The 22,118-nt window shown below is 46.9% G+C and overlaps 1 protein-coding gene across 5 annotated transcripts in view; it reads left to right on the top strand.

Moving 5' to 3' along the window:
- Window positions 1-22,118, top strand: part of UBE2U (ubiquitin conjugating enzyme E2 U) — a 51,349-nt gene that overhangs the window by 23,343 nt on the left and 5,888 nt on the right. For 3 of the 5 annotated variants that reach the window (XM_066597691.1, XM_066597690.1, XM_066597688.1), the window contains exons 7-10: window positions 9,849-9,909; window positions 15,970-16,058; window positions 19,430-19,499; window positions 21,651-21,745. In XM_066597691.1, coding sequence (XP_066453788.1) covers window positions 9,849-9,909; window positions 15,970-16,058; window positions 19,430-19,499; window positions 21,651-21,745 — 315 coding nt within the window. The remainder of the gene's footprint in view (window positions 1-9,848; window positions 9,910-15,969; window positions 16,059-19,429; window positions 19,500-21,650; window positions 21,746-22,118) is intronic. The other 2 variants (XM_066597689.1, XM_066597693.1) reach the window with 2 other exon arrangements.

Genomic DNA, 22,118 nt, shown 5'->3' with positions numbered 1-22,118 from the left:
GTGGAGTGATCGCAGGAAAGGGGAGTCTGTGGTAGAGCTGGCCTCCTGTCTAGCCACCAGCATGGCAGACTATGAGCGTGAAATCCTCCTGCAGAAGGAGAAGCTGCGGTCGGCCAGGTCGCTAAAGGACCAGACCACCGCTAAAGGCAAGAAAGATGCAATCAGCAAGACTATACAGGACTGTAAAGATTGCATACAAAGGTGCAAGGAAGAGAGGGACAGGATTCTAGAGCAAAGTGGTCCCTTTAGGGAAAAGTTACTTAACAGTGATAGATTCTCCAAAATGGCATCAGGATACAGTGGTCACAAGGAGGCTGATCACTCCAGCGATGGAGACAGCGGGGGTGACAGTACTGACGAGGATGCCTTTGAGGATAGCCTGAGGGAGCAGCCTGTCTGCTCAGGAGAGCAGACCCAGAGTGGCACTACAACCACCAGCAGCCTCCGGCCGGAGCAGGTTGCGCTGCCTCTAACCTCCGGGGATTCAGATCCAGAGGAAGATAAAAGCGATGGGGGCGCTTTAATAATGCAGCAGATACAGCTGTTGGAATCCCCCCCCAATATGAGCGGCCTTAAGTTTGGTGATGATTTACCAGAAGAGGATGTGAAAATCAAGGCGAAAAAAGGAAAAAAAAAGAATTTGGTGCAGGAGAAATTTGTGTATGTGACGGGGGGCGCTGGTTTGGCTGCAAAGTCGGATCAGGGCACCCCCACCCTGAGAACCCCGGTTTCTGACTCTGCAGTGGGTTTTGAACATGGGAACAGGGATAAAGGAGTTAAACTGGCCAGGTCCTCTGTCCCTGTTTCAGTTAGTGCAGTGACAGAAACAGCCAGCAGGGCGGCCAGCACAGGACAAGGCAAGGTGGCAAAGGATTATGGCAGTGGTAGAACTGCCAGCGCCAGTAAGGCCAGTGATGCGGAGGGTGCTGCGGGGTCGGGATCGGGGGTCCCCCGTGCGACAGGTCGTTCTGCAGGGGTCCCTCAGTCTAGGTCCCAGTCTAGGTCCCAGGCACCCAGTGATGTGGAGGCTGCTGGCAAAAGTAAAGAAAAAGGCAAAAATAAAAATACTAAAAGCGCCGGAATGCAGAGTGCTGACCATGGGGGGGTCATTACGGTGGTTGCAGCTACGCAAGATGGGGCTGCAGTGCCACCCCCAAGGTCTACCAAGGCAAAAACAAACCCTGCTTCTAACCCCAAGTCTGGTCCAGAGGGTCTTGGTATGAAAGGTCTTGGTATGAAAGGGGTGGATGTGTCTGGTGCGGTCCGCGTGTCTGATGCTCCGACGCACTCGGAGGTACGGGCTGCAGCTAGTGTTCTCAGCACAGGGGCACCTACTGTAAATATAGGCACAGGTTCTGGGGATAGTCAGGGCACATCACAGGTTCCAGTCGCCCCTCCAGCGGCCACAACAGCTGGTAGGAGTTATGCCAGTGTCGCTGCTGGAGGGGAGGGGTCCTCCTTGTCTCCAGGCTCTAGAGAGGGCGTATTGCAACAGCGCCTCCTGGGGGCTCTACGGAAGGGGGAGAGTTCAATTACAGTTGGAGGAAGAGAGGTGAACCTATCTCTTTGGACAGAGAGACACGGCTTAGGGGCCTTCCGAGAGCAAAGGGGGGAGACCGTATGGTCCCTACCAACACCCGGGCAGGACGCAGGTCGTAGGAATGTGGTCCGTCTTCGCTGGAGAGGCAATGATACATGCCCCCCGAGGGCAAGGGTAGTGGAGCTTCTACTGAAGATGGGCTTCAGGGCGGTTGACATCTTTGCCCTGATCCATCCCTTCGGCACGTCTGAGTTTGACATCAGTTTCGTTCGCCCAGAGGGTCTAGAACTCTTCTGGGGGAATTACGAGCTGATGAAAAGCGAGCCCGGCTGGCGAGACTTTGCCGTCCAGGTGGTGTCTCGCCAGAACGAAGTCAAGAAGGTGACCGTTTTGACTCGTAACGAGTCACTTTCTTGTTTTGATATTATGACGTGGCTCGGTCGATATGGAGAGGTGACGGACATGCCCAGAAAGAACAGGGATGAGCACGGCATCTGGTCCGGGGCCTGGACGTTTATGGTCAAGCTGAAGCGTTCAGGTAATTCAGTGGCACACATACCATCTGCAGCCTTCCTCGGCAGGGATCGTATCCTGGCCTTTTACCAGGGGCAGCCGAAGCTCTGCCACAGGTGTGGCGACCCCTCACACTTGAGCGCCGCTTGTAAGACCTTGAAGTGCGCTCAGTGTGGGGGTCTGGGTCATCTAGCCGCCTCCTGTGTGGAGATTAGGTGTAACCTGTGTGGTGATCTCGGTCACCCATTCAGTCGCTGTCCACGCTCCTTTGCCAATGCGGTCTCAGCCCCTACGGATGGGGGCCATGGTGCGGCCTCCGGGGGTGAGGGGACTAGCAGAGGTGGAGGAGCTAAGGAGCCAGGGAAGAACCAGCAAAAGACGCCTTCTGAGCAGAGGCGTCAGGACAAACGCAGACGGAGCAGGGAGCTGACTGGAGCGCCCACAGCAGGTGGGTCAATGGTGGCCCCTGTTCCTGAAGCAAATTTTGCGGCTGAGGCCTTGAGGGACAGCGAAGTGGATGAAGAGGACAGGAAGATCCAGAGGGAGGACGGAAAGACCAACTCTTCAGATTCCTCCCACTATGAGAGTGTGGATGAGGAAGGAAAGAGGTGGCTAGAGAAACGGCGTAAGCTAGGTGCCACTAGGAGAAAGCGAAGGGGGGATTCAAGATCTTCTCCCACCCCGGGCCAAGTACTGGAAGGAGAAGCCTGCTCGCCTCCAGTTGGACTCTCCAATAGGTACCGGGCCCTTCAAGACATCTCTTCCTCCTCTGAGGGGGAAGCAAAGGGCAAGGTGCCTGGGGCAAAGAAGGGGTCAACGGGGGGCGCTGAGTCTCCTCCTCGTGGAGGCTTAGTTCCTTCCGGGGAGGGGGCTACTCTGGAGCCTGGAAACAAGGACGATGGGGTCGGGGGATCCCCTGCTATGGACACATCTGTGTCCAAAAAAAGAAGCAAGGGGCTTTCCTCCGACCCCGAAGAAGCGGGTGTGAGGAAGAAAGCCATCTAATTTAATCACTCATGATGGCGGCACCCACTCCGCTGACTCTGGCATCAATTAATGTTGCCAGCATTAAGTCTGATACGGCTAGATTTGCGGCCTTTGATTTTCTCGGCCGCGTTGAAGCCGACATTTTATTTTTGCAGGAGACCAGGCTGTCTGATTTGGCAGCCATACATAAGGCAAAAAGGGAGTGGAGGTCAGGCCCTTCCTACTGGTCTCTTGCGGCCGAGCCGTATAGCGGAGTGGCGGTACTTTTTACCGCAGCGGTCGAATGCCGACGAGTAATTGAATTAGAAATGGGAAGGTGCCTGATCTTAGATGTCCTCATGAAGGGACAAGAATTGAGACTTGTAAACATCTATGGTCCCCAGTCAAAAAATGACAGGAAGAGTCTCTTTATGAGGATCAAGCCCTACCTTTTTACCAGCCGCCAAGTTGTCTTTGGAGGTGACTTTAATGCAGTCACGAGAGTCCGCGATAGGGGAGGCTCTGGAGACAGGCGGTTGACTTTTGACAGCGTCGCACTTAATAGTATAGCTAGCGAGGCTCGCCTGGTGGATGTCCACATCCGGCACACCCCAGGCCACGAGGGATTCACCTTTTATAGGGGTCAGAGCAGGTCTAGAATAGACAGGTTTTATTTGAAGGAGGAAGCCATCTCTTCACCAGTGTCCGTTGTTGAGGTGGAATTCTCCGACCACTGTCTAATATTGTTTTCTCTGAGTGTTGCAGAGACCCCCCGGATGGGCAGAGGCTTATGGAGGCTGAATTCATCACTCCTGGAGGAAGCAGAGATAAGACAGTCCTTTGAGGATTTTCTGCAGAGCCAGGTACCATTACTGGATCTCTGTAGCAGTAAGTCAGAGTGGTGGGAGATGTTCAAGAGGAGGGCGGCGAGGTTCTTCCGTGAGCTCTCCAACCTCAGATGCCTGGACAGGTACCGCCTGTACAACGGCCTGAGGAGGAAACTCGAACATCTCGTTTCGACTGGAGGTAGCCGCGAGGAGATCTCCAGAGTGAAATCTTTACTCAAGACGTGCCAGTATGACAGACACGCATCCTTGGTTTTTGAGAGGGATTTCGGGAAGTACCACTCGCCCGACCCTTACAGAAACTGTAGGATGTCAGTGAATAGTAAAGTGGTCACTGGACTGATTGACAGTACGGGGTCCCTGAATCGATCCAGATCAGGGATCCTGGAGGTCGTCAGATCCTACTACTCGCAACTCTTGGGAAAGAGGGATCTAGATTCGGAAGTGATGTCGGCTTTCCTGGCTGAAGCTGTCCCTGGGCCAGGGGTAGACACCTCTCTTGGCGTTTTGACAGAAGAGATCAGAGAAGAGGAAGTTAGACTGGCGATTGCTGGGCTCCGGCCCAAAAAGTCGCCAGGTCCAGATGGATTAACATCCGAGTATTATAAGACCTTCAAGGACCTCTTGAGTCCCCTCTTGACGGAGGTATTCAATGAGTGTCTTTCCTCGGGCACTCTGCCAAAATCAATGAGGAGGTCGGCCTTGATCATTCTGTCAAAAGGTAAAGACTCGAGCCGTATTGAGAACTGGCGTCCCATAGCGCTTCTCAATACGGACAGGAAGGTTCTGGCAAAAGTGCTGTTTAATCGGCTGGTCAAGTTTGCACCCCGGCTCCTCTTGGGGGCCCAGCATTGCTCTGTTCCAGGCCGTAGCACCTTTAGCGCTGTTCTCGGTGTCCGGGAGGCAGTGGAGCAGGGTAGGGCTGGTCACTGGGAGGGGTACCTGCTGTCCTTGGATCAGGCCAAAGCGTTTGATCGGGTTAATCACGAGTACCTCTGGTCAGTCCTTCTGAGATACGGCCTGCCAGTGGGGTTTGTTGATTGGCTGCGAACATTGTATGCAGGGGCTGAGACTTTCCCGCTGGTGAACGGTTGGCTTGGCCGCCCTTTTGAGGTGGGGTCCGGCATCCGTCAGGGCTGTCCTCTAAGTCCCCTGTTGTATGCGTTTGCGATAGATCCCTTCCTTAGGAGGGTTGATTGTGGACCTATAGCAGGGGTCGGGATGGACCGGGCGGTGCCGGAGGCTACCCTGAGGGCAGTGGCATACGCCGATGATGTCACGCTCTTCGTGTCCTCGAGAGAGGAGGCAGAGTTTGTGGTGTCGGAGGTGGACCGCTACTCGGAAGCTTCCGGGTCTATGGTCAACTGGGATAAGTGTGAAAGTCTCTGGTTAGGAAGGGGGGATCCTACGTTTGATCTCCCGGACACCCTTCCGGTGCCCCAAACTTCAGCAAAAGTACTTGGCATCAAATTCGGCCGGGGGGATTACCCCATGCAAAATTGGGTGGACAGGCTGGATGGTGCAACTCACAAGGTAAACCAGTGGAAGGGTTGGTCTTTGACCCTTCGGGAAAGAATTAGCCTGATCAAAACATACCTGCTCCCGTTATTCATCTACCTGGGCAGCATATGCATTTTGCCAGAGCCTCTCTGGACCCGGGTCTACAACCTGTTCTTCCTAATGTTGTGGGGGAACAGGTTGAACCTGATCAGGAGAGATGTTACATACCGCACGAGGAGACTAGGGGGGTTATCTATGGTCAACCCCGTGGTGTTTCTTGTAAACACTTTTTTTAAGATCAACATAGGCAACCTCTAGCAAGAGAGGGCTCCTCCGTGGGTCTACTCCTGCTGGGGATGGCTTCAGCCTTTCTTCCAGGAATGGGAGACAGGAGGGCGAGTGAAGGACCTTCGCACGCAGCACGGACATCTCCCGGCTTACGCTACCTTGGTTCTGAAGGGGATACGCCGGTGGGGTCTGGGGATGTGGGAGATCAGGACTCTGACGAGGAGGCTGCTCGACGAAAGAGTCCTGTTGACCCATTTCCAGAAGCCCCTGGCGCTCAAGGACTGCCCAAGTCGGGACCTGGAGGGAGGGTTACGTTTACTGAATTCAACCCGGGTCCCCTTGAAGTTTTGGGACTTGGCTTGGCGCTGCTTTCACGGGAGACTGTATGTAAGGGGTAACTTGAAGAGCAGGCCTCTGATTGACAGGGGTTGCCCCCGTCAGGAGTGCAGCGACGTGCTGGAAAGCATGGAGCATTTCCTGCTTCAGTGCCCCTTTAACACAGAGGTATACCAACGGGTAGGGGTCTCCATAGGCTGGCCTCAGCTGGCACACCTCTCCTATGCGGAGTGGGCTTATGGAGCGTTCAGAGGCCTTGGTGGCAGGGACCGCTGCACTTTATTTCTAGTTAGCCTAGTGGTCAGGTTCCACATCTGGAGTGCACGGTGTTTAATCTCGACGGAGCTGAAAGTCCTCCCCGTGGATACGGTCTGTAGGAACATCCTGGGTGACCTGGTGAAGGTGCGTTCTGTGGAGTATGAGAAGCTGGGCACATCTAAGACTTCTCTCCTATGGAGAGGGCTTGTATTTCGTTAGGGACAGTTTTTTTTTTCTTAATTTTCTAGGGGCAGAGTAGGGAGAGAATAGGGACAGGATAGGGAGAGAGGAGGGATAGGGCAGGGACAGTTTTCCATGAAGGGTCAGACTGAGGGGCAGACTAAGGACAGTCTAGGGCAAATTAGGGAAAGAATAGGGAGAAAATGCAAGGGATAGTACATTATGATATCTGTGCCCGGCTTATCACCTCCAATCCCGGTGGGGGGCTGTGAGTGCACCATAAAGCTTTTTGTTTTGATTTGGGCAAGATGGAGTGAAGTAGGGCTGCAGGTGAGCCGACCTTAGGCTTTCGGGTTATGTTAATGTATATCGTGTATGTCATGTATATTGGTTAATGTATGTTTATATGTATATATTCACGTTCTGGGTGGTAGTTAGGTTGGGTGGGGGGTTGGGGGGAGTGGTTTCACGCCTTGAGCCGTAGCCTGGCATGTCCCGAACATTGAACTCTGGGCACGGACTGGTGGAGCAGGCATGGCCCCCAGGCTGCGGCAGGCAGAGTGTTGTACAGTTTATATATTACAAAAAAACCAAAAAAAAACCCCCGGTGTGGCTTGGCACGTCCTGAACTTTAGAACTCTGGGCACGGACTGGTGGAGCAGGCATGGCCCCCGAGCTGCACTGGGGACCCCAAAAAAAAAAAAAATTGGAAAAACAATTTCTTTAGTTATTTTTGTATGCCGGTTGGCTTGGTCTTTATTTTCATATTTAGTTAATTATTGGTATATATATATGTTATGTTTACGTTATTGCCTAATTTTGTTTATGATGGGGTTTCAGTGCGGTACGGCTGGACCTGGACCTGTAGTTTTAGTTTTATTTTCTGGATAGCTGGATGCTCTTCTTTTAGGTATATTGTGTTGAGTGTGTGTGCGAGTGTACGGCAGGGGGGAGGGGAGTCCAGACATGGGGTTTTCTTTTGTTTGTGGACCATGGACTCTGGGTGAAGGGCCTTATCTCTGTATACGGTTGTATTATTATTATTTATTATTGTTACAGTTTGCTTTTATTGTTATGTTTCATACTTTTATAATAAAAGATCTACAGGATGTAACTCAGGATCAGTACAGGATAAGTAATGTATGTACACAGTGACTCCGCCAGCGGAATAGTGAGTGCAGCTCTGAAGTATAATACAGGATGTAACTCAGGATCAGTACAGGATAAGTAATGTATGTACACAGTGACTCCACCAGCAGAATAGTGAGTGCAGCTCTGGAGTATAATACAAGATGTAACTCAGGATCAGTACAGGATAAGTAATGTATGTACACAGTGACTCCACAGGCAGAATAGTGAGTGCAGCTCTGGAGTATAATACAGGATGTAACTCAAGATCAGTACAGGATAAGTAATGTATGTACACAGTGACTCCACCAGCAGAATAGTGAGTGCAGCTCTGGAGTATAATACAGGATATAACTCAGGATCAGTACAGGGTAAGTAATGTATATACACAGTGACTCTACCAGCAGAATTGTGAGTGCAGCTCTGGAGTATAATACAGGATGTAACTTAGGATCAGTACAGGATAAGTAATGTAAAGGTTGTACGATTGCTGAATCCCTATTCTTGGGACAGTTAATACATGTATTAAAATTCTTTCATTGGAGAACCCTTTTCAGTAGATATTTGATAATGAACACATTAGTTGGGGCGAGTACAGAGCAGTTACTGCTGTCTAGCACTGATGGGGAGGAGGAGTACAGATAAAAGCTTTGAAATATTGAACCTCTTATATTCTATATTTCTCCTTCTACGTGAGCCTTCATACAACACATTGCGCCTTCTGGCAACCCAACCTGGTGAGCTCACAGGGAGCCGTCTTCTGGCACCACAAGATTTGCAAATGGCTTTTGCACAAAGTCCCCCAAGAGTACAAGTAATTCTACTTTCCGCCCTGAGATTAGAGCTAAGTGTAGAACTTTCCTCTACTATGTGATCTGGCAGCGCTCTCATTGCTGATTATTTTGCTTTCAAGTTACGTTCCCAAAAAGATATATAAAACGAGTTTCTGACTGTTTGTCTTATCGCGCAGCGGGCTGGATGGAGATCAGGTGCTACTCGGCACCAGAGGCGGCACGCCAGATGGGGTTAACCCCTCACTACCGAGTGCTCTGTGATTAGACTATGGATTCAGTTTTTGGCCAAATTTGAAAAAAAATTAAAAGGAACCTGTCACCTTTGAAGTTGTATGCAGATTTTTGCCACGGACGACCTGCGAGTCATTGCGGAAAAGTAATTTAAAATGCTTGCGGTCGATCGCGGATTTGATGGTTTTTATTTGCGCGGATGTACACAGATGCACAGCGGATCATCCGCGCGGAAAAAAAAACGCAAGTCCAGTGGTGCCTTATCCCTCCCCACCTCCCTGCTTGGTCTCCAAGCAACCTGAGAAGTATCCACCTACAATTCCGCAATGCATTGCGGATCGAACGCTTCGATAGAGATCAATGGAGCCCGTCTGCTCGGAATCCGCACTAAAATGGAGCACCCTGCAATTTATTTTCCGCTCGTGGGGTCTGCAAATCAAGTCTGCATGTGTCCGTGCAGCTGAAGACTATGCTTTCCTATGGGCGACTCGAACACTGGATCTACCGTGCAGGTGGCGGTTGCGGGATCCGCAATTCAAATCCGCCCCTGCGTATAAGGCTGTATTCAGCAAAAATACTATCGCTGGCTTCTCGTTACGTATAAACGCTCCCCGACGAGCCCTTCATATAGAAGGTGAAGCGCAGAGCGACGATCAAGCGGTGAAGTCTGTCTGTCCAAACGCTTTGCACAGGCGCCAATGACCTTAGCGGTGATATCGGCACTAATGCAAATATTTAGCCTACTGTCGTCCCATGCAAAAGGGCTATTAGTTTATGCTGCTGTTCACTAGTGGCAGATCCCCTTTATTAATTAGTTTATCACTAGAGATGAGCGAGTATACTCGCTAAAGGCAATTGCTCGAGCGAGCATTGCCCTTAGCGAGTATCTCCCCCGCTCGAGACTGCAGGTTCGGGTGCCGGCAGCGGGGGAGCGGTGATTAGCGGCTGTCAGCAGGAGGGAGCGGGGGGGGGGGGGGGAGAGGGAGAGATATCCCCTCCGTTCCACCCCGCTCTCCCCCGCAGCTCCCTGCCCGCTGCCGGCACCCGAGCCTGCAGTCTCGAGTGGGGAGATACTCGCTAAAGGCAATGCTCGCTCAAGCAATTGCCTTTAGCGAGTATACTCGCTCATCTATATTTATCACCAGAAACTATTTATTTATCTGAACGTTGCTATTTTAGACCCCATCTCTGTGACCCGCAGTTGTAAGACCCCATTTGCTTTATGTTTAGGTCTTACAATAATCATTAACATATCATGGTTAATTGCAGATGGCTCAATACAAGAAAGCATGGTGATGAGAAGGGCCCCGGCCTCCACCTCTGCACCCAGGTTTGTATCTCGTTACTTCAGATTAAACTCAGTAGCCATGAAATGTAAAGGGGCTTTTAGACGTAACGATTATCGTTAAAAAAAATTGTATAAATGAGCAAAAGCGAACGAGAATCGTTGGGTCTAAACACAAGCCAATGACTGAACGACGAACGAGAATTGTTCACTTTCCGTTCGTTGCTTATTTTATGCAGTCATAAAAATCCTCCTCGGTTCATTCGCTTATCCTTCGGTTTAGGGCTTATTCCCACAAGCGTATATCGGCCGTTGTTTTCACGGCCGGCCGATATACGCTTCCATCTAAGCAGTCCTCCCTTCCCTCCCACTCACCGGCTCTCTGCCTCTTTCCTCTACTCCTGCATTTGCAATGGGAGCGGGCAGGGGGTGGAGCTATGTTCCACTCTGTCCCGCCCTCTCCCATTGCTGGCTATGGACAATGGGCGGGAGGGGGCAGGAGCTTAGCTCTGCCCTGCCCCGCCCACTCCCATTGCAAACCACTCGGAGGGGAGGAGAGAAGCAGAGAGCCCGTGAGTGGGACGGACAGCGTATATCGGCCGGGCGTGAAAGTCCTTGAACAGTAATCTTTAGTCCCTGTATGCGCTGAACAATTCTCGCTTAAACGAGCCAATGATGCTTTAGCCTGTCTAAGGCCTCCTGTCCACGGCCGTGTCGGAGTCCAACACCGCGCCCTACAAAGACCCCATACTCACCTCTCCGGATGCGCCACGAGAGTCCCGTCTGGCTAGCCATGACACGGCGGTGGTGGGTGATGATGCGTAATCACGCAATACCTCTGCTGTGCTTACAGCGGAAGTATCACGTGACGGACAGCTTCCATTGACTACAATGGGAGCCAGCCACGTGTTGTTCCGCTTTCACACTGCGGAATTCCGCTGTAGAATTCCGCAGCGTGAACATTGCAAGTCAATAAAACCTAATAGCTGCAGAATAACTCATGTGAAACGCGTCAGAAATCTGTCAGTGGGCGTTAGGCCTAAACTGGCTGAATGAGTTAGTGGTCATGTGACTCACTTGTTCGCACGAGAATTAGCTCATCCAAAAGGCCATAATATTCAGCTTTTGTAATTTATCTCTGTGGTACCTTTTGCTATTTCCACTTTTTTCTTTACTCTGATCGTGATTGTTAATGGTCAGCAAGATGCTGTTGATGGATCTGATATTCTTATATTGTGACTGGCTAGGACAATGGTGGTGAACCTATCGTCAGAATGGCAGAGGGGGCACTCAGAGCCCTCTCTGCAGCCATGTGTGCTGTTCGTTACTAGTACTACTGGAATAATGTGTACCGCTGTCCCCAGGGTCCTTTCAGGACGTCTGTCCCACTTTTTTCTCACTTTAGGGACGTTGGGTCACCATGAAAGTGATTACCAGCCGGGGTGCTACGGCTCCCCAGTTGGTAATCACTCAGCGGCTCTACTACAGGTGCACAAATGGACAGCAGTGTGTGTACCCAAGTTCCTCCTCCCCTGACCTCTCCTCCTTGGCTCTGCAGAAGGAGAGGAGAGGGGAGGATGCGTCCGGGCGCACACACTTCCACCAGCAGCAGCACTGAGCAGAGGAGCAGCAGTGCTTTGAAGACAAGCAGGAGGTAAGTAAATCGGTCTCGGAGGGAGGAGGGGAGGAGGGGGGGCGCTATTACTACTGGGGATGATATAGGGAACACTATTAGTAATAGTGTCCCCTATATCAGCCCCAGTAGTAATAGTATTACTACAGAGGCCAATATAGGGGACATTATTATTGCTGAAGCCAATGTGAGCCGAAGTGTTGACTCACCTGACCCAGCGGCATTAACCCTTTATGCTGCCTGCTCTCAACAGTCACCGGCATTTGGCCTGGTCTAAAGTTCGGACTGCAGCCATGTTATTACTGCAGCTATTGTAATGTCACATCTGGTTATGGTGGGAGGGAGCCTCCCTCTCCTCCCAGGTGATGGTGCTATCTCTTGCTCTAGACCAGTCCAGTCATCAATGGCCATTCTTCCATAACCATAGACTCAGGTCTGCAAGCCCCTGCTGCCTTTTGCTTGGCCAGGCCACACTGTCATCCACGGCCACATCAGAGGCGTCTCTCACCACCTTCACCTATACAACAACAGGCCTTTGGTCCCTCTGGTGTGTTGGGGCCCCTCATCACTTAGTTTGCACTCTCTTACTTCACCCACTGTAAATGCCACTATTGGGCCCTGGTCACCAGGCCTTACTGAACTCCACTCATTGTGGGCCCTTGCTTTCCTGACCCCAACTCTGAGCCCTATATTCTTGGGGCTCTTGGCTTAGCACATTCATGGGGAGTCTTCTCCTCAACAAGGGATGCCACCACACCAGCTCTCAAGATGGCCTCCGCCACTTATCCTCACTGGTGCTACTCATACGCACAAGCTGACTCACTGGACTGATCATCCAGTGGTCTCAGTTGCCTCTTCTATAAAATCTCTCACAGCTATTTTAGAAGCTTAGCTTAGCCATGTCATCCAGTCTTGAAGTCATAGCACAAATGTATTTAGACTTACCTTTAATTATACTGGGAATCATCATTATTAAAGGGGTTGCAGCAGAATTAACTTTTATCACCTACCCATAGCGCAGCTCACCGCTGAGACCCCTACCGATCTGAAAAACGGGCATCCCATTTTCCCCATCCTTCTCATTGAGGGCTTGCTGCAGTGAGGAGGTGATTGAATGAATGTGTCTCCATTCATGCCAGAGATGGCCGAGTACAAGCACTCGGCTGTTTCCGTCAAGCCATTGATTGTGGTCTATTTAGAGCCAAACATTGAAAATACAGTGGATACGGCACATGCCAACCCAAATTGTACTGAATGGACCCCACTGACTATAATAGGGTTCACCTGGCTTCTGGCATTCCAACTGGCATTTTCCTGGATAAAATAGTGCTATTTCATCTGAGAGTTTACGCCAGATCTGTGTTGGAGGGTCTGAACGGAACTTCCAACACAGATGTGAACCTGGCTGTACACATCCATAGCATATCCACCTTCAAGAGTCCTAGAACATGGTTAGCCACATGCCCCATAACATTGACAGCCACAGTGCCCCAGTACTTCGCCAACCTAATGACCCATAACAGAGCCAGCTAGAGTGTTCATATAAAAGAGCCATCTGTTCTGCCCCATAAGAGTAATAAGCGTGACCATAAGTGCCCAGCCGGGCATATGCGACTTACGCCCGATATTCATGGGCAAAACATGCATCGGAGAAGGTAAGGGAGTGGGCAGTGCATGTTTGATTAAGGCCTCGGTCACACGGGCGTTTTTAGCCGCGATTGGCGGATCGCATGACGGATGCGCATCCGCAAATCGCGTGACCGGGGCCGACGATTCGCCGAAAAATCTGCAGCTAGCAGCATTTTTGGTGAAACAGCCCAGCGCTGCCCGCTATCTTCTGCCACAGCTGTGGCACAGCTGTGGCAGAGGAGAACGATGTTCGCCCATTGAATTCAATGGAGCTGGCAATACAGCCGGCTCCATTGAAAGCAATGGGCTGCCGGCGAGCGTGGGATGAATTTTCGGGAAGGGCTTAAAAATATAAGCCCTTCCCTGAAAACCATCCTAAAATGTGTAAAAAAAACAAAAAAAAAAAAAAAAAGGATACTCACCTTTTTTCTGCAGACAGAGTTCAGCCGCGGCCGGCCAGCAGTTCTCCTGAACTGCTCTCTGTAGTATTCAGCAGGCGAGGATTTTAAATCCCCGCCTGCTGAATGGGCTGTCTCTGATTGGTCACAGCCCTCACCAATCAGAGGCAGCTCTCACTCACCCATTCATGAATTCATGAGTAGCCTAATTGGCTATAATGGAGCCGTGGGCTGTCCGTGAAAACCACGAATAGCAAACGGATGAGAAATACGACCATTTCAATGGGCCTTAAGAGAGCCTGCCACATTGTCACGTAACAGAGGCTCACAATGAGCTTCTATGGCAGAGCAAAATCTAATGTATGCTTAACCCTTTGAGGACCAAGGGGCATATTTGCCCCATAGTTTTAAACTGCTCCCAAATTCACTCACAATCCTTACAGTCTTGAAAGGGTTAAGAGAACCAACCAAAAGGGCATCCGTAGCAGTGACTTGTCTGGGGATCAGGAGGGCTCCACTTATTTCCAGACATTGTGAAGTATTCTCCGCAGCCCATGTGTTCTGCAGGCTCGGGAATCATTTTCTTGCTAAGCAGGAAATCCCCAGTCTGAATTCTTCTATTGAAAATATCCTCGCAGAGCGTTGGTGTCTCCGGGTTCAGAAGTTAGAAGATTTGTTCCCAAAGCGTACACTTTTTTTTTTTTTTTTCAAAGAACAAATAAACAAATATAAAACCCCTCTGCGATGTGCCCGGGGCAGTGATGACCAACAGTTTTGTGATACTGCCCCCTGGTGGCCGCAAAAATGGTAATTGATGGTTGAAAAGGGAAATTAGATTTTCTGACTTATTTCACCTTCTATAATGAATAGTTGCTATTCTTTATTGCAACTTTGGGGTTGATTCTTAGGGAGGCTTCACGAGGGCGTACGTAATACGCGCCAAGATAGAAGATGCTGTGATTTTTCTTTTTGCGCAATTTATGTGAGCCGCAATATGGCAGCCCTTGGGAGATTGGTACAGCCTATTACATGCCCAAAACCTGCGCATGTAATACGCTGTGACCACACGCTTGTGTAAGCCAGGCCTTAAATGGCTATTCAGCCTAATTAGAGATGAGCGAGCACGCTCAGATAAAGCAGTTACTCGAGCGAGCATCGCTCTTCTCGAGTAACTGCTTACTGGTCTGAGCAGGTTTGGGGGGGGGGGTGAGCGGAGGGCGGCAGGGGCGAGCGGGGGGTAGCAAGATCTCTCTCTCTTGCCCCCCGCTATCCCCTGCCGCCCCCCTGCGCCTGCTCGAACCAGTCACCGCTTTATCCGAGCGTGCTCGCTCATCTCTAAGCCTAATGAGTTGCAGAGGTGTTCTTTTTCCCATGGAATTACGCTCTTTTCACGCATCTGCTTGCGTATTGTGCGCATATTTGCGAACTTTGAAAATTGGCCCATACGGACAGAAGGCTTTCTTCTTGTGGGACAAATTAGATGGAGGAGCTGACATGTTCTGAGCAGCCTGACAGGAAGGGGTCATCGATTCATGCTGCTGGCGCCAAATGAACACCGTGCAACAGAAATCTGGATTCATCTGACCAGGTGCTATTTTTCCACTGCTCAGTGATACAAATTTGGGGCTCTTTTACCCCCTGGAGTCTCACCTTTCAGTTTCTTTAAGGGCGGCCATACACGGACTTATTTGCGCAGGCATTTTTTGCGCACACAATACGCAGTGAATAGAACCCATTAATTCAATGGGATCATTCTCACAATTCTTTTTTGCGCACACATTTGCTCGCACAATAAAAACTGCAACATGCTCTCTTTTTGTGCACATTTGTGTCTATGGGGGTGCGCAAATGTACACATATGTATGAGTGGGTATACGCTAAACACTCCACATACCCATGAACACCAACACCTCGTAAGGCTAATTAGTCTTTTAAAACAGGGAGGTGAGTCCCCCTCCCATGGGAACTGAGCATATTTGCGCAGACAGGGGCGTAAAAAAAAACACTTCACTATGCAAGTACGTTGCGCAGGAGCAAGCGTTTTTGCACTTACGTTCGTGTTGGGCCATCCTTAGACATAATGGTGCTGAAACTGGTCGTCCAGTGTTATGAAGCAAATACGCAATACAGCAGGCGCTATATGTTAAAGCCCCAAAGCCTACATTGATGCGTATTTTACATGTATAGTGGACAGGCGGTGTTTTTCATGCATTTAATACGCGTATTGAAAAAAATTCAGGTGTGAGTGGCGCAATACAATCAATGGGCTTTCAGTATCACGTATTACATGCGTGTAAAATATAGGTATGTAATAAGCGACACATGTGAGTGAGTTCTGAAAGAGTGACGTGCACATAGGTATGGCGGCAATTGGACACTCCGACCCCCATAATACTGTCTGCTCCAGTTTTCACTCGTCTATGTATTATTTCATACTTCTTTCAGGAAGATAAAATGTATCTCCTTTGAGAACTACCACAAGACGTGGAGTGAAATCGCCACATCAAAAACTGTCAAGCATCTAAAGCAAAAACGTGAGTTACTGTAAATAGTGCAGAATGCAACCCTCATGTAATATACACTAAAATTTAGGACATTTGGATGTGAAAGTGACACGTTCAATAGAGACAAAGTATAGATGTGGGGGAGCTTTATTCTTGCAAAACTCTAATAGGAAAACTAATATCTCACGATGTCTGACACAGAATACAGATATCCTATCCTGTTTATGCAGCCACATGCATTATGTGTGCGTATTATTGCCCGCTGGATGAATAATGCAATTCTAAGGAGCTGCCACAGCATTGGGCGGAGGTGGCAAGTAGATTTCCTGATACACATGATGCAGTATATTACCTATACCAGCTTCTATACTCTTGTGCTCTGTGTAATATAATACTACAACCTATGCACAAGAATATAACTACTATAATACTGCCTCCTATGTACAACAATATAACTACTATAATACTGTCCTCTATGTACAAGAATATAACTACTATAATACTGCCCCCTATGTATAAAAATATAACTACTATAATACTGCCCCCTATGTACAAGAATATAACTGCTATAATACTGCCCCTATGTAAAAGAATATAACTACTATAATACTGCCCTCTATGTACAAGAATATAACTACTATAATACTGCTCCCCGTGTACAAGAATATAACTACTATAATACTGCTCCTATGTACAAGACTATAACTACTATAACACTGCCCCCCTATGTACAAGAATACAACTACTATAATACTGCCACCTATGTACAAGAACATAACTACTATAATACTGCCCCCCTATGTACAAGAATATAACTACTATAATACTGCCCCTATGTACAAGACTATAACTACTATAATACTGCCCCTACGTACAAGAATATAACTACTATAATACTGCCCCCTATGTACAAGAATATAACTACTATAATACTGCCCTCTATGTACAAGAATACAACTACTATAAAACTGCCCTTATGTACAAGAATATAACTACTATAATACTGCCCCCTATGTACAAGAATATAACTACTATAATACTGTCTCCTGTGTACAAGAATGTAACTACTATAATACTGCCCACTCTGTACAAAAATATAACTACTGTAATACTGCCTCCTATGTACAAGAATATAACTACTATAATACTGCCCCTATGTACAAGAATATAACTACTATAATACTGCCCTCTATGTACAAGAATACAACTACTATAATACTGCCCCTATGTACAAGAATATAACTACTATAATACTGCCCCTATGTACAAGAATATAACTACTATAATACTGCCCTCTATGTACAAGAATACAACTACTATAAAACTGCCCTTATGTACAAGAATATAACTACTATAATACTGCCCCCTATGTACAAGAATATAACTACTATAATACTGTCTCCTGTGTACAAGAATGTAATTACTATAATACTGCCCACTCTGTACAAAAATATAACTACTGTAATACTGCCTCCTATGTACAAGAATATAACTATTATAATACTGCCCCCTATGTACAAGAATATAACTACTATAATACTGCCCCCTATGTACACAAATATAACTACTGTTCTACTGCCTCCTATGTACAAGAATATAACTGCTATAATACTGCCCCCTATGTACAAGAATATAACTACTATAATACTGTCTCCTGTGTACAAGAATGTAACTACTATAATACTGCCCACTCTGTACAAAAATATAACTACTGTAATACTGCCTCCTATGTACAAGAATATAACTATTATAATACTGCCCCCTATGTACAAGAATATAACTACTATAATACTGCCCCCTATGTACAAGAATATAACTACTATAATACTGCCTCCTATGTACAAGAATATAACTACTATAATACTGTCCCCTATGTACAAGAATATAACTACTATAATACTGCCCCCTATGTACAAGAATATAACTACTATAATACTGCTTCTTATGTACAAGAATATAACTACTATAATACTGCTCCCTATGTACAAGAATATAACTACTATAATACTGCCTCCTATGTACAAGAATATAACTACTATAATACTGCCTCCTATGTACAAGAATATAACTACTATAATACTGCTTCTTATGTACAAGAATATAACTACTATAATACTGCTCCCTATGTACAAGAATATAACTACTATAATACTGCCTCCTATGTACAAGAATATAACTACTATAATACTGCCCCTATGTACAAGAATATAACTATTATAATACTGCCCTCTATGTACAAGAATACAACTACTATAATACTGCCCCTATGTACAAGAATATAACTACTATAATACTGCCCCTATGTACAAGAATATAACTACTATAATACTGCCCTCTATGTACAAGAATACAACTACTATAAAACTGCCCTTATGTACAAGAATATAACTACTATAATACTGCCCCCTATGTACAAGAATATAACTACTATAATACTGTCTCCTGTGTACAAGAATGTAATTACTATAATACTGCCCACTCTGTACAAAAATATAACTACTGTAATACTGCCTCCTATGTACAAGAATATAACTATTATAATACTGCCCCCTATGTACAAGAATATAACTACTATAATACTGCCCCCTATGTACAAAAATATAACTACTGTTCTACTGCCTCCTATGTACAAGAATATAACTGCTATAATACTGCCCCCTATGTACAAGAATATAACTACTATAATACTGTCTCCTGTGTACAAGAATGTAACTACTATAATACTGCCCACTCTGTACAAAAATATAACTACTGTAATACTGCCTCCTATGTACAAGAATATAACTATTATAATACTGCCCCCTATGTACAAGAATATAACTACTATAATACTGCCCCCTATGTACAAGAATATAACTACTATAATACTGCCTCCTATGTACAAGAATATAACTACTATAATACTGCTTCTTATGTACAAGAATATAACTACTATAATACTGCTCCCTATGTACAAGAATATAACTACTATAATAGTGCCCACTATGTACAAGAATATAACTACTATAATACTGCCCCCTATGTACAAGAATATAACTACTATAATACTGCCCCCTATGTACAAGAATATAACTACTATAATACTGCTCCCTATGTACAAGAATATAACTACTATAATACTGCCCCCTATGTACAAGAATATAACTACTATAATACTGCCCCCTATGTACAAGAATATAACTACTTCAATACTGCCCCCTATGTACAAGAATATAACTACTATAATACTGCCCCCTATGTACAAGAATATAACTACTATAATACTGCCCCCTATGTACAAGAATATAACTACTATAATACTGCTCCCATGTACAAGAATATAACTCTACTTACACCATTTGTGGTAACAGTGACATTTGGTATCCTGAATATCTCCCAATCACTGTTGTTTATATAAATAGCTGAATACAGAGAAGTAGAATCAAGGATATTATCTAAAGAAATGGAAGAGCTGAGGATTGGAAATAAGACGTAAGTACCGGGGAGGATGTGCAGCAATAATGGAAGTCCTTCTGTATATACAACCCCAATTCCAAAAAAGCACGTTCTGCAAAATGTAAATAAATGTAAATAAAATACCTTACAGGGGCGTCCGGCCAGCAGGGGGACATTTTTTATAATAATAAGGGTGACTACCCACTACAGTTCTTTTTCACTGCGAAATTCGTAGTGTTTTTTTTCTCCAGGGTTCTATGGGACTTGTTAATGTTAAAATCGCAATCGCGCAAAATCGCGATTTCGTGGTAGATTGCGATTTTGCCGTGATGCGTTTTTAGCATTAGAAAGCCCCATAGACACCTGGAAAAAAAACGCAGCAAATTCGCAAACGTTAGTGGGTAGTCAGTAGTCACCCTTATGCTGTCTTTTCACTAAGCATACCTGAATTCAAAACATGTAGATGAAGTACAAAAAAATACCAGCGCTCCAGTGTTCGAAAAAATAACAGACAGGTGGTATATGATATTATAACACCCGGTTATACAGCATATGTCACTTACTTCTCAGGGGTGCTTATTGAAAAGCACCCCTGGATCCCGGAAAACAGGCAGAATCCCAATGGTAGGTCAGGAAATCTTTATTGTGCGACGCGTTTCGGCCTTTCTCAAGCTGTTATTTTTTCGAACACAGGAGCGCTGGTATTTTTTTGTACTTCATCTACCTGCTTTATCTATCCCGTGGTGTTTTCTTTTCACTTTTGGGACCTACCATGATGCTCTCCATGAGATGTCTCCAATGACCAGTGCAAGAAAACCTAAACCCACGTTTTGTGATTTGCTACGTAACCTTGGACCTTGACGTACCGGAGCCTGTCTTATGGGCCCGGCGTCACGGGTGAGTCCGTCTTTTTATAGTGTCTTCTATATATAAATTCTATTCCATTATCTGGAGCACTACCCATCATTATCTTTTCTGAATTCAAAACACCAATCATATCAGCTGTTCTGTCGTTTTCTGACTTCGAAATCTAATGTTGCAAGCAGCTTTCAAAGATGGCGCCGTTGTGCTGCAATCCGACAATGCCCTGCGCCTCCCCCCTCTGTGCGCGCGCTCCCGATGATGGCAGAATGCATAGAACATAAAAGCAGTCTCTCCTGGCCCCGCCCAGCTCCCCGCCCACCTCAATTGAATTTCTTGGCAGTCTCTCCTGGCCCCACCTGGGCCCCGCCCACCTCCATTGGACTCCTAGGCACTAGGCAGTCTCTCCTGGCCCCGCCCAGCTCCCAACCTCAATTGAACTTCTTGGCAGTCTCTCCTGGCCCCGCCCATTGCAATGAATGGGCAGCATTAGCAGCGCTGCCGAAAACATGGCACAACTTTAGTACAATGTTCCCGGCAGCTTTAGGTACAAAAAAAAAAATTAATGCTCACCTAACCGGAGCCCCCCAGGACCCTGGCTCAGCGCTCCGTCACTCTGTGCAGACTGTCAGCAGCAATACAAACTCTACCGCTAGTGACAGGATTTGAAAACCCCGCCTACAGCAAAGGAGTTCTCTGATTGGTCTGTCTCTCTCTATACCCATCCATCCCTCTTTGCATCCATCCATTGTTTTCAGCCAAGGAAGCTGATAATGCAGATAACTGAAAATGCATCAAAAACACACAAAACTGAACCAGTAGAAATACAGGACCCCCAATAGTTGCCCCAGTAGTAATACAGGACCCCCAATAGTTGCCCCAGTAGTAATACAGGACCCCCAATAGTTGCCCCAGTGGTAATAGTGACCCCCAATAGTGCAGGTGAGTATATATCTTCTGTATGGCTCATTGACCAAGCCCACAGTATATTACAAAGTGGCCATACGGAAGTGCATACCTACATCTGTCACGGCCGGACAACCCCTGTAATTTTTTAAAAGGAAATAGAAGAACGTCCCCCCTCCCCCTTTTGTATTTGTTTTCTATGTTCTATTGTGAATAAAATGTGGTTATAAAGATTTCAAATAATTGCATTCTTATTTTACTTTACATTTATTTACATTTTGCGCGGCGTCCCAGCTTTTTGGGGAATTGGGGATGTATATTACATAGTATATACATACAGTATATACACACCAAACGATGTCCAGGTTATTGCAGCCTATATGATTCCATACGGATCGATAATGGATTTTGTATTTGCAGATACAGCATCATTATTCGTGGGCTTCTTGGTGACTCTACAATCCCTTCCCTGGAGGAGGAGGGGGCGGGGGGTTGTGCGCTTTGCAGATTGTCAGGTGAGAGGTGAAAGGTGTCCTATCCCCATGGCAGTCTGTATAGTCAGTGGTCACCGGTGCAGGGTGAGATTATTGTTTGTAATGCAGTACATTTTATACTTTATGACCTTCCATAACTGTTAGAGATCTTTGAGGGGAATTAGATTGCAAGCCTCTGGGGCTAAATGGACTGAATCTGAGGAAGACAGCAGTGTGATACAGGCTCCAGGAAAGAGGACAAATTCAGATACGCATAATAGTATGATAGAGTACTAAGTTTTGTGCATGCATTTCTTAACACTGGACACTAGAGGGCAGAGTTGGCTTTTATATTCCCTGGTCAGCCATATACGCTACCTGAGTCCTTTTTCCATCCTTGAATCAGGCAGTAATG

Source organism: Eleutherodactylus coqui, chromosome 3, assembly GCF_035609145.1.
Source record: "Eleutherodactylus coqui strain aEleCoq1 chromosome 3, aEleCoq1.hap1, whole genome shotgun sequence".
Lineage (NCBI taxonomy): Eukaryota > Metazoa > Chordata > Amphibia > Anura > Eleutherodactylidae > Eleutherodactylus > Eleutherodactylus coqui.
Note: the sequence above shows the minus strand (reverse complement) of the source record. Positions and strands in the feature narration are given on the sequence as shown.